This window comes from Mauremys mutica, chromosome 12 (assembly GCF_020497125.1).
Source record: "Mauremys mutica isolate MM-2020 ecotype Southern chromosome 12, ASM2049712v1, whole genome shotgun sequence".
Lineage (NCBI taxonomy): Eukaryota > Metazoa > Chordata > Testudines > Geoemydidae > Mauremys > Mauremys mutica.
Window position 1 is genome coordinate 51,747,628 of NC_059083.1, and position 12,701 is coordinate 51,760,328.

General features: G+C 51.8%; 1 protein-coding gene across 2 annotated transcripts in view; it reads left to right on the forward strand.

The window, feature by feature from the left end:
- LOC123345337 overlaps nucleotides 1-12,701 on the forward strand; it is a 716,016-nt gene that overhangs the window by 216,453 nt on the left and 486,862 nt on the right. For both annotated transcript variants that reach the window (XM_044982129.1, XM_044982128.1), the window contains exons 7-8: nucleotides 1,307-1,459; nucleotides 2,697-2,844. In XM_044982129.1, coding sequence (XP_044838064.1) covers nucleotides 1,307-1,459; nucleotides 2,697-2,792 — 249 coding nt within the window. In that variant the 3' untranslated portion in view covers nucleotides 2,793-2,844. The remainder of the gene's footprint in view (nucleotides 1-1,306; nucleotides 1,460-2,696; nucleotides 2,845-12,701) is intronic.

Sequence of the window (12,701 nt, forward strand, 5' to 3'; positions counted from 1 at the left end):
CTGGAGACAGGACAAGAGCCCACTCCTTATTTCCAGCTCAGAGTTCCTCATCCAGCACCCAGTGGGACAGGCTGGTGCTAAAGGTCCCACATTGGAACCTCGCTAGTTGCCGTGATTTGAGTGTCTTACATGAAGCCATTGCTACGTGGCATAAGGACAATCCCCGGGTGGGTGAGCTAAAATAGGATTATGGCTCTGGGTGTCTCGCTGCTCCTTGTCCCCCTGGCTGATCCCCAAGTGTCTGAGAGGAGAGCACTGGGTCAGTCAGTCACTATTGCTTGATGAGACCCTTGTTTACTTCCCTGCACCCTGTAGAAGCAGAGAAAGGAGGTGGGGTTTGCTCAATTCCATTGCCAGTCAGGAAGCAGAATGCCCCAACCTGGGAACTGGGTAGAGGACATAGTGAGCTCCAGAGCCAATATGGACCACATGCACCCCCCTCATGTCTCCAGACCCGGCCAGGGAATGGCAGAGTATCTGGACCTCAGCCACTGTTCCAAAGAAGCACATTGTCACTGCCCTAAGTTGCGGCTACTTGCTGCACAAGTAGAAAATCAAAGACACCCCCCTCCATCTCACAGCTGTGGTGAGAACATCCAAACCTTGGAACACACCATAATCCAGTGTCCCCAGACTGGAGTCAACATCACACAGGAGACCTTGGAATTGCTCCTGGATCTACAAGTGCATCTACAGACGCCACGTGAGAGAGACTGTGTGAACTTGTCCTGCCTCCCACAAGCTGCATGGCTGCAGCAGAAGAAAAGTTTCCTAGGAGTGTCTGTGATGGGGACAGGGACATGAGTCTCCTTATCCTGGTCAGGTTGCAGATTGAATTCCCTTTGGAAGAAACCAAGAAGCTGCAGAGGTCTTACCCAGCTACTAGAGAAATCACTAATTTGGGAGGAATAAAACTTTGGTTTCTCAGCTCCAACCCCCTCCCCCCTCACACTCCTCTAGCCACTGAGGTGCAGGAGATCTCTCTGCTGCAAGCAATACAGGGTCCCCTATCATCTCTGGGTGCTGCACAGCAGAGTGGGCCCTGCTCACCCACATTAGAGATCCATTTCCAGCCCATCATGGCCCCTGAGATAAATTGCCCTCCAGAAAGAGCCACTGGAGACTTTGGTCCCTAAGCATCTGCCACCTTTTAATAAAAAGGCTTCCCTGAGCCATGGGACCCTGAAAGGCTCCTGGGGAATGAACTGCCTTGGCTACAGCAGCTCTCTTACCCTCCTTTTGGGGCACCAGGGCTTGAGGCTGGCTCTGGGCAATCTGCTAAAGCCTTGTGTCCTGTTGGTTTTAGGTCTTTGGAAAATTCTTCTCTGAGGGGCAGAGAAAATCCTTCCTCCAGACAGCAATGCTGGCGATCCATGACCCCCTGCTGCATGTCAGCCAGTCTGGGCTGCTCCTCACATACTCCATCCTGGGGGAAGCCCAGCAGCTGATGGGGGACAAGGTGAGCAGCTGCATTAGACTCAGGAGATTGGGGCGGGGCCCAGGCCTCATTCCCATCCTATCACCATTGGCTGGCCTGGGAGCAAGGAACCTAGTGGCAGGGGTTAAAGTAACGTGCAGGACTTACCGGTACTGCCGGAGTCCTGAGGGGGGCGTGGCCTCATCCAGAAGAGGTGTGGCTTCTCAAGATTTAAAGGCCCTGGGGAACCAGCTGTGGCTGGGAGACCCAGAACCTTTAAATCAATCAGGGGCTTCCAGCTAAAAGGTGGCTGGGAGCCCTCAGAGGCAAATTAAAAGGCCCGGGCCTCCGGTGGCTGGGGGGAACCTGGAGCTTTGTGGGGCTGGGGCAGGGATTTAAAGGGCACAGAGCTCCTGGCACTGAGGGGAGCCCCGAGCCCTTTAAATCCTGGCCCCAGCCCTGCCATCAGAGCCATGGCCGGGATTCAAAGGGCTCTGGGCTGCCCGCAGCCCCGGGGAGCTCTGAGCCCTTTAAATCCTGGCCCCAGCCTGGCGGCCAGCTTACTTTCACTTCTGCCTAGTGGGGACTTCTGGACTTCATGGACTTGTGTTCTTCAGATGTGATGCTCTGCTATCACTCCTGGGAAGGGCAGGAGAGCCCCTTAAGTGCCCTCAGTGAACCTTTCCTGCCCCACAGAGCTGCACCCATTTCTCCATGGCCTAGCGTCCAGGTCACACGAGCCACCACCCAGAGTTGCTCCCATCACTGGCAGTCTGGGAGGCCCAGGACTGATGGGTGATGGCGACTGGCCAGGCAGTTCTGAGGCACATGGGTGGGGGAAGCTTGTCCTGCTGCTGGCAGGGCTAGACCCACTCTTGAGAGAACGGGAGGATTCAGTCAGCAGGGGCTGCTGACCTGCCCCATTCACCAGGGCTGCCATCCTGTGGCGTCAACATTTGTCACTGGGGTGACTTGTGGAAAGGTCTCAATGTCCCCACATCCCACTCCACTGCTGCCAGAATCCCTCCTGCCCCCCTCTCTGTCCTACCTGGGTGGGGATGGAGGTAGGGGAAGAGGAGAGGGTTCTACGAACTTGAGTGGTGTCCCCAGATGGGTTGAAGGTGGAACAGCTGTTGGGGCACTGAAGGGGAGGTGGCAGGACCTGACCCTATGACATGAGCAGCTGCTGGGTGGAAATGGTGCTGGTTCCAGGTGCCCTTAATTCTCCCTGATTCCTGGGCAGTGTCTCAGTCTCTGACATGTTCTCGTTCCCCTGCAGCTGGAGGATGTCACAGCCAAGGTGATGTGCCAGCTCCGTATCATCCAGCACTTGCACCAGGTGCCCGAGGTGCTGCAAGAGCTGCGCCTCATCTGATGCCCTTAAAGGTTCCCCTCCCATGTTCAGCAACTCCCGCTCCCTGCTGCAGGTACTGCTCTGTCTCACTGTAAATGGGGGCTTGTGGAAGGGGAAATGGAGGCCCCTGTCACTGACAGAAACTCTCTCCCCTCTCTGTGGACCAGGCTCCTTCCCTCTGACCCCAAACTTCCTTCGTCTGGGGCATAAGCTCTTCCCCTCACTCCGACACCCCTCCCCTCTTTCCTTGCTCTGACCCCCATCCCATTCCCCGTGCTCCCAGGCAGAGCTCTCCCTGCCCCATATGGCGCAGAAGGGCCTTTGTGTCAGGGCTACAGACTGTCTGCCCAACTGAAGCTCAGGAAGCTCCATATTTGAGGAGGTGAGGATGGGCCAGAGGCTCAGGGCCTGCTTCACCTCCTGCCCTTTATTCTTCCTTTGGCCCTTATATGGGCTCTCAGAGGGTGACATGAATAGGAATCTCCTCCCCACCTGTCTTCTAGGCCCTGGGGTGTGTTGTGTATTTGGTTGTCATGGTTTTGTTGCTATGGCAACTGAGTTAGCTTATTATGGGTTAGCTCAACCGGTTTCAACCGGCTGAGGTGCTCTCTGTATATATGTAAATAAAATGGAGGTTTTGGTTAGCTGCCTGCTCTCTGGCCTCAAGTGATTGCTTACTACACCGGCTGCCCCAAGGATATAACACTGGCGTCGAGGGTGGGATTCCGGTGCTGCTCCAGTAACAGAAGGAAGTAGAAGTTAAGGTAAAGAACAAGCAAACAAAAAAGCTGCTTGTTGCACTGACTGTGAAAGTGAAACTAAAAATCATGGCTACTCTGACCAGGCCCCTGGAGCCTTTTGATGAGAATACAGAGCAATGGCATGTGTATACTGAGCGTTTTGAGATTTTTGGTATTGCAAATGACATTACAGAAGCGAAGAAGGTGCCAATATTCTTAACTGTTGTAGGGGCTAAAACCTACTCTCTGCTACGCAGCTTACTACACCCTGTTAAGCCTGAGACTAAATCTTACAGTGACATTGTGGAAATCCTGGGGTCTCATTTCTCCCCAAAACCACTGGTAATTGCTGAAAGATATAGGTTCCACAAAAGAGACCAAAAGGAAGATGAAACAGTTGTACAATTTGTAGCCATTTTAAAAAAGCTAGCAGAACACTGTGAATTTAAAGAAATGTTACATGATGCCCTGCGTGACAGGTTAGTGTGTGGCCTGTACAGTGAAGCTATACGGAAGCGCCTACTGACAGAGGCTCAGCTTACCTTACAGAAGGCTGTTGATATTGCTGTCTCCATGGAACTGGCTACAAGGGAGGCACAATACATCGGTGCACCCCCTAGGGTGCAAAAAGTGTCACAAGAACCGACCCACAAAACTGTGCAGAGTCAAGAATGTTACCGCTGTGGTAAGCCGGGTCACCAGGGATCAGAATCCTGGTGTAAGGACCTGGTGTGTTGACACTGTGGCAAAAAGGGACACATTGAGTGTGCCTGTAAACAAAAGAAAAAGAGGCCTGTGGTCTGGCCGACAAAAAGAGGAACCCTGCATACCCTAGAGCAGACCCAGAATGATCAAGGTGACACCTCATCGCAAGAGGAAGTGCCACTGCATGTTTTGTCTTTGGCAATGGGCTCACATGAATACTGGGTAACCCCGTTATTGGATGGCAAACGTATACGCATGGAACTGGACACCGGTGCAGCCGTCTCACTGATCTCCGAGACTGTGTATAAAGAAAAGCTACAGCATCTTCCGCTTAAGGCAACAAAAACTGTTCTGAAGACGTATACGGGAGAAGCTGTGCCTATGCTGGGCACTATTGATGTTAAGGTGGAGCTCAATGGACAGGTGGCTAAATTGCCACTGTTTGTGGTGAGAGGTAACTACCCAGCCTTAATGGGTAGGTCTTGGCTTGGGAAGAGTCAACTGAACTGGGCAGAAGTGCACCGGATGACTAAAGAAGAAACCAGTCTAACCCCTATACTAAGGAAACATGCTGCTGTTTTTGGAGATGATTTGGGAAGTATGAAGGGAATCACTGTGACATTGAACATTAAACCTGGCAGTCCACCAAAATATCTGAAAGCCCGAACTGTGCCATATGCCATCAGGCCAAAAGTTGAAGCAGACCTGGAGCGCCTGGTCACCAATGGAGTCCTAATACCAGTTACCCATAGCTCATGGGCCACTCCTATCGTTCCAATCGTGAAGAAAGATGGCTCTCTCCGGATTTGCGGTGATTTTAAAGTCACTGTCAACCCAGTGTTGTGTGCAGAGCAATACCCGCTTCCCCGCATCGATGACCTCTTCGCAGGCCTGGCTGGGGGACAAAAGTTCAGTAAGATTGATCTGAGTCAAGCATATTTACAGATGCACGTCGATGAAAAGTCCCAAGAGCTGTTGACTATTGTGACTCATAAGGGGCTTTATCGATACTGTCGTCTACCCTTCGGAATAACATCTGCTCCCGCCCTGTTCCAGAGGGCTATGGACCAGATCTTGTGTGGCTTGTCAGGAGTTCAGTGCTATCTGGATGATATCCTGGTCACTGGAAGAAATGAAGAGGATCACTTAAAGAATTTAGAGGCTACCCTACAAAGACTGGAAGAGTATGGCCTACGAGTTCGCAAAGACAAGTGTGAATTCTTCAAGCCCTCTGTTGAATATTTGGGACATATCATTGATTCTGCAGGTCTTCATAAGGCCCCTGCAAAAGTTAAAGCTATTGTGGAGGCTCCCCCACCTCGAAATGTAAGCCAGCTGCGCTCGTTTCTAGGACTCCTGAACTATTATGGAAAGTTCATCTCACAGTTAGCCACACTGCTAAAACCACTTCATGAGCTCCTTGGGCAGAACAAGGCCTGGAAGTGGACTGAAGCCTGTGATGTTGCGTTTAACAAAGCTAAGGATGCATTGCTAAATTCTGAAGTTCTAACGCACTTTGATCCATCCTTACCACTGCAATTGGCCTGCGATGCCTCCCCTTATGGAGTGGGAGCAGTCGTGTCACATATTATGCCTTCAGGAGAAGAGAGACCTATTGCTTTTGCTTCACGCACTCTAAGCAAAGCAGAAACTAACTACGCCCAAATCGAACGTGAGGCATTAGGAATTGTTTTTGGAATTCGGAAGTTTCATCAGTACCTGTTTGGACGAAAATTTACTCTTCGCACAGACCATCGACCTCTGACATCAATTTTTGGACCTTACACAGGCATTCCCCCATTAGCTGCTAGTCGTATGCAACGTTGGGCATTGTTACTTTCAGCACACACATATGAAATCAAATATCGGAAATCCACTCTACACGGCAATGCAGATGGCCTCTCAAGGTTGCCTTTGCCGGTCAAACACCAAGATAGTGCCCACAAGGAAATCTTCTACTTTGAACAGGTAGAGAATACACCCATCACTGCTACTCAGATAAAGAAGGCAACTCGCGTTGACCCAGTATTGTCCCACGTTATGGACCTGGTCATGCATGGAACATCTCGACAAACCTCTCCGGTCTCATCCGACCTTGTTCCCTACATGTCCAAGCGGACGGAGTTATCGGTCCAATCTGGTTGTTTGTTGTGGGGGAGACGTGTCATTATTCCACCACCACTGAGATCACAGATGTTAGAACAGCTACATTCCGGTCACTGTGGAATAGTGCGCATGAAGGAAATTGCACGAAGCTATTTTTGGTGGCCTGGACTGGACAGCGCTATTGAAGAGAAGGCAAAAGCTTATATGTCATGTCAGGGTGTGAGGAATGCACCCCAGTGGGCACCCCTACACCCATGGGACTGGCCTGAAAACCCGTGGCAATGTATTCACGTTGACTTTGCTGGCCCCCTTGAAGGAAGCATGTTCTTGGTGGCAATAGATGCCCATTCTAAATGGCCAGAAGTCTCTATAATGCAGTCCACTTCTGCAGAGAGTACTATCCAAAAACTACGAGGACTCTTTAGTCGTTTTGGTCTGCCAGAACAACTTGTGAGCGACAACGGACCGCAGTTCGTTTCTCAGGAGTTTCAAAACTTTATGAAAGCAAATGAGATACACCACATCACGTCAGCACCATATCATCCGTCCACCAACGGATTAGCTGAAAGATTTGTGCAGACAATGAAAAACGCTTTGAAATCAGCAAGGGGACAACACTCCATTCAAAAGCGTCTGGATACCTTTTTACTTTCCTACAGAAACACACCTCATGCTACGACCCACGCATCTCCGGCCTTTCTAATGATGGGACGACAGCTGCGCACTTGCTTTGATCTGCTGAAACCTTCTGAACCCCGACAAATTGTGCAACATCAGCAGCAATATCAAGTCATCAGACGGGCACCCAGAGCAAAAGACCGAACCTTTAGCCCGGGACAGCCAGTTTTGGCTCGGAATTATACTTCCAGAGCTAAATGGGTTCCGGCCACAGTCATCACTCAAACAGGACCTGTTTCCTACACAGTCCGGACTGCAGAGAATCTTACCTGGCGGCGACATGTAGATCAGCTGTTGCCAGGTCATGCCAGTCCTCAGGACCCATCTGCAGTTGAGGGGTCTGACTTCACCTCTTCTGGTGAGGGATCGAATCACGAGTCACCTGTTTCTGACTGTTCTCCTCCATTACTGCCGGCGGCTGAGATACCCCTTTGCCCAGCACGAGCTGATACCACCTCCTCACCTGTTCGTGCTGCGGACCCTGAGCGTCCTAGTGCTTTCGGGTGCAATAACACCAGTAGTTCGCCGTAATCCACCTAGAGACAGAAGGCCTCCTCATCGGCTGGATCTTTAGCTAGGGCGAACCCACGGTTATGGGGCAAAATAATCCCCAGGGTTTAGCCGGGAATGGAGGCAGTCTAGCCTCCTTCTCTAGGCTAGTGTGTGTTTTATTTAGGGGATGTTCTTATTAGGGGGGGAGGAATATGTTGTGTATTTGGTTGTCATGGTTTTGTTGCTATGGCAACTGAGTTAGCTTATTATGGGTTAGCTCAACCGGTTTCAACCGGTTGAGGTGCTCTCTGTATATATGTAAATAAAATGGAGGTTTTGGTTAGCTGCCTGCTCTCTGGCCTCAAGTGATTGCTTCCTACACCGGCTGCCCCAAGGATATAACAGGGTGTGTGACAGCCTCCCAGATGGGTGCAGTCAGAAGCTGAGCCACCTCAGGGACTCAGTGTGTCTGCAGTGGTGAAGAATTGCCTCCAGGAGCAGAAAATGTGGCCAGTTACAGAGCAGTCTGTGTATCTACTTGCATTTCCAAGAGCATCTCCGGTCAGTGCTTCCTTCCCACCACAATCAGCTTAACTTTCTTGGGCTCAGGAAGCTGCTTCCCAAACTCCCCAGCCAGGGTCTAAAGGGACCGGAGACCAACTGCAGAAGGCTCGTTGCACTCAGCAACTGCAATTCTCACCCTCTTCCCTATGCTCCTCCTCCCTTTTGCCTCTTTTGGGTTTCTTTGGTGGAGTTTCCAGCTCAGTAACTGCCCTAGATTGGTTTTTCCTTTCTCCTGTGCACGGGGGATGGAGCCCTCTCCCCTCCAATGCTGCTGCTGTTCAAAGCATTCTGGAAATCACATTGTTGGCACCAATAGCTGCAAATGGCACAGATTTAGGAATTCATCTCTCCAGTCTCCTCCCCAGTGCTCCTGGAGGTCATTTCTGTTGCCCTAAAATAATGGAGGAGGGAGGGAAGAAATGCAGCAGAAACTCTGTGGGAGGGACAGTGAAATAAAGTAACTCTGGATCTGAGTCCCATTCTGCTCCCCCCAGGCTGGGAGTGAGGCTGATCATCCTGGCAATGAGACCCAGGTAGACTATTACTCAGGGCATGTCTATACTACATGTCTAAAATTAAGTCGAACTAACTTGCATCTGCACACAACCATCACAGTCACTGCATCGCTTGTGCCTGTCTGCACTTTGCCCCTTGTGTTGGTGGTGCGTGTCCTCACCAGAAGTGCTTGTATCAATTGTACTGTCAGTGTCGGGCCATTGTGGGATGGCTCCTGAAAGCCAGTAACAGTGGATGTAAGCAATGCAGTGTCTACTGGGGCACCGGATCCAGAGGGGCCATGGGCCCCCAACTTTTTAACATGGGCACTGTTTGAGGGGCAAGGAGCCACATCAACCCCCAAAATGCAAGCCTTGGGCAGACGTGGAATGGCACAGACAGGGGTGGCACTTTGTGGCAGGGGAGCCGATAAGGTGATCAGCTCCCCTCCTGTGAAGTGTAGCCCCTGCTGGCAGTGCCAGCCTCTTCCTGGTGTGGGAGCTGAAGCTGGCCTTAGGCCCCCCGCCTTGCCATGAGGCCTTGTCCCTCTCAGTGGCCCCACCCCTGCTGCTCCTCCTCTCCCTGAGGTCCTGACCCCTGGCCTGCTCTGAGTGGCCCACCCTGCTCTTGGGCCTCCTGCCAAGGGAGGTGGAGGGTCTGGGGCACCCCAGAGCAGCCCGGATTCCCTGGGTGGCACTTACCAATGCCTGGCTCTGGCTAGGGCTGGGAAGGTAAAGTGAGAATTGCCCTCATGGCCAGGGGTGGCAGGTTTGTAGAAATTTTGGTGATGCCCAGAACCTGCCCCCTGCAACTTGGCCCCCACCTGCCTAAGGCTCTGGGGGGGGGGAGAGTTTGGGTGGGGGGAGGTCTGGGGTGCAGGCCCTGGGCTGGGGCAGGGGATTGGAGTGCAGGACAGATAAGAGGTTGGGCTCTGGGAGGGAGTTTGGGTGGGAGAGGGGATCTGGGGGTTAGGCTCTAGGATGGCATTTGTGTGCAGGCTCTGGGGGTGCAGAAGGGGATGAGGGGTGCAGGCAGGGGTTTGGGTGCAGGCTCTGGGAGGGGATGGTGGGTGCGGTACTTACCTGGGGCTCCTAGGCAGGGCAGGCCAGGCCAGGAGTCTCCATGTGCTGCTACCCCCAGCCATTACCCCACAGCTTCCTATTGGCCACAGGTGCATTTGGGGCAGGACACAGACCCACCCTCAAAGAGGCTACAGGGAGGAGCCAGCAGCCACGTGGATCGAGCAGGCAGGAAGTTGCTCAGCTCTGCTGTGGTGCCGGTGCCAGTCCTGGGCTGTTTTAAATGGCCTGGGAGGCACCCAAGGCAGAAGACAGGGCCAAGGGGGAGACACGGGCTCAGACATTGCTAGAGCTGGGCCTAGGCCAGGAATATTCCGGGTGCCCAGGCACCATGGGCCCATAGAACTCACCACCTATGGTCATGTCCTCTGTCTTGTTTCACTTTACCCCAGCCCATGATTTTTGACCTAGCTGTTGGAGAGTGTCCCCACCCCTCAGCAGTCTGGGGATTGTCTCATTAGCATAGTCAGCTGCAAGTGACATGGGCTGAGGGACTCATCTCTCCAGCCTCCCCCTCAAAGCTCCTGGAGGCCACTTCTGTTGGCCAAAAATAACTGCTTGTCACCTGTGTTTGACTGATGACTGCAACTCTCAGGCAATTCATCAGCAGAAAACCAACCAACCAACCAGCAACAGTGAGATCTTCTGCTTGAGCCTAACTGGGTGCTCATGAAGTAACCAGCTGCTTCCCCAGCAGCATCTCTGCCCAGCAGGCCTTTCCCATCACAGCTGCAGCTCCTTTTCTGGCTCCAGAAGGCCACGCCCCAGATTCCCTTGGCCATTGGGCCTCAGCCATGAGCTGGTGGGAGGAGTTTGGTCTCCAAACATCACTCAGTCCCTGGCCTGGCTGCTGGGATTGAGAAGAAGGGAGAAAATTAGGGGCAGGCTTTCCTGGGTGTGTGTGTGGGGGGTCACCTGCCCCACTAGGGCCCAGGCCCCCAATACGATTAGGGCCCAGGCTGAGCTCCCAGCACATTCCACAGGCCCCTGAGCTGCCATCAGATGGACTTTCATCCTCTGTCCATATGGTGGTGGGGAGGCATTGGGTTATTGCCCTGGGGAAGCTGGGGTGGGGGGAAGAGAGGGAGGAGATTTAGGGGGGAGGGATAGCTCAGTGGTTTGAGCATTGGCCTGCTAAACCCAGGGTTGTGAGTTAAATGCTTGAGGAGGCCACTTAGGGATCTGGGGCAAAAAATTGGTCCTGCTAGTGAAGGCAGGGGGCTGGACTTGATAACCTTTCAAGGTCCCTTCCAGTTCTAGGAGATTGGTATATCTCCTATTACCTGCTCACAGCCCCAGTGGGCTGGTTTTAAATTTAGTTCTGCACCAGATGAGGAGCAGGGACTGGCAAAGACTGTGGGTGAGGGAGAGATGTTTGTGTTTCTGTTTCTTATCCCTTTCTCCACAGGGATCTGTTCAGAAATGAGGGATCCCCAGTGGAAAGCTTGTCTAGCAAATGAAAACAGAACTGGGGTGTGTGGAAGAAACAAACTCCACTCTCAGATTAGAAGCAACAAAATCAGAGACAACTTTATGTGAGCAATTGCAAAGGAAGAATACAGCTGGCAGAGAGCATCTCTGCCACAGTTTCTCTAAAGTACAAACAATATCACACAAGCATTTATACATTTCAGTGGCCTGCATTAATTAAAATCATCTACAGTCTGTTTTATGTTATGTCCTGCCCATTCCTGTATTTTCTCACTTCTGTTCTCAAAACATCACTATCTCAAGGCTGGGTCACACTGACTCTACTCAGCTGTCTTCCCACCTGCTTCTGATGTGAGCCCTGCTTCTATGGGTCCCATGATATTAGGCTAAGACTTACCATGGCAGTTGCTCCCTTTCTTACAACTGAGAGGCCTATATTTAAATCCTTAACCCTGTTTCCACAGGGGAGATGGGGCTGTGAGCAGCTGAGCACAGTAAAAGACTAGGTATCAGACACAGCCTGAGCATTTCAGAGCAGGCCTGAAAAATAGACTCATAGACTTTAAGGTCAGAAGGGACCATTATGATCATCTAGTCTGACCCCCTGCACAATGCAGGCCACAGAATCTCACCCACCCACTCCTGCAACAAACCCCTAACCTAGGTCTGAGCCATTGAAGTCCTCAAATTGTGGTTTGAAGGCCTCAAGCTGCAGAGAATCCTCCAGCAAGTGTCCCATGCTGTAGAGAAAGGTGAAAAACCTCCAGGGCCTCTGCCAATCTTCCCTGGAGGAAAATTCCTTCCAAACCCCAAATATGGCGAGCATGTGGGCAAAACTCACCAGCCAGCACCCAGGAAAGAATTCTCTGTAGTAACTCAGATCCCACTCCATCTAACATCCCATCACAGACCACTGGGCATACTTACCTGCTGATAATCAAAGGCCAAATTAATTGCCAAAATTAGGCTACCCCATCATACCATCCCCTCCATAAACGTATCAAGCTTAGTCTTGAAGCCAGATATGTCTTTTACCACCACTACTCCCCTTGGAAGGCTGTTCCAGAACTTCACTCCTCTAATGGTTAGAAACCATCTAATTTCAAGTCTAAACTTCCTAGCATACTGAGCAGAGTTTTGTAGGGGGAGGGGAGCCTCTCCAGCCTGTAGACAAGCAGCCTGACCATGCTCCCACACAGCTGCCAATCATGGAAACAGGCGCCCACAGCTGCAACCAATTGGGGAAACAAGGCCTGGGATAAAAGGAGAGAGCCCAGAGCTGGAAAAGGTACAGGAAGGGTGGATAAAAAAGTAAAACCCTTGTCTCAGGCTTCTCTAGAGACACAGCCCAAAAGCAATGAAGCAGCTTTCTAGGCCTAATTATGTGCCAGGGGCCAATCAAAGGAAGCCAATCATGGGATAGCCGAGCCCCCTGAAAGCCCACTTCAGGGACTGGTGATTTCACTATTATCACCTGACTCTGCACAGACTGGCTTAGTGCCCGCCGGGAGGGTCAGTGAGGTGATTATCAGACAAACTCCGTGTCTGTGTGTCCCCATCCATCTCCTTCTCCTTCTTCTCCCAGGCTCTGACTGCAGAGTGAAAGGTTTGCCATGTAGTTAAGGTGCTAAGTTAGCCTG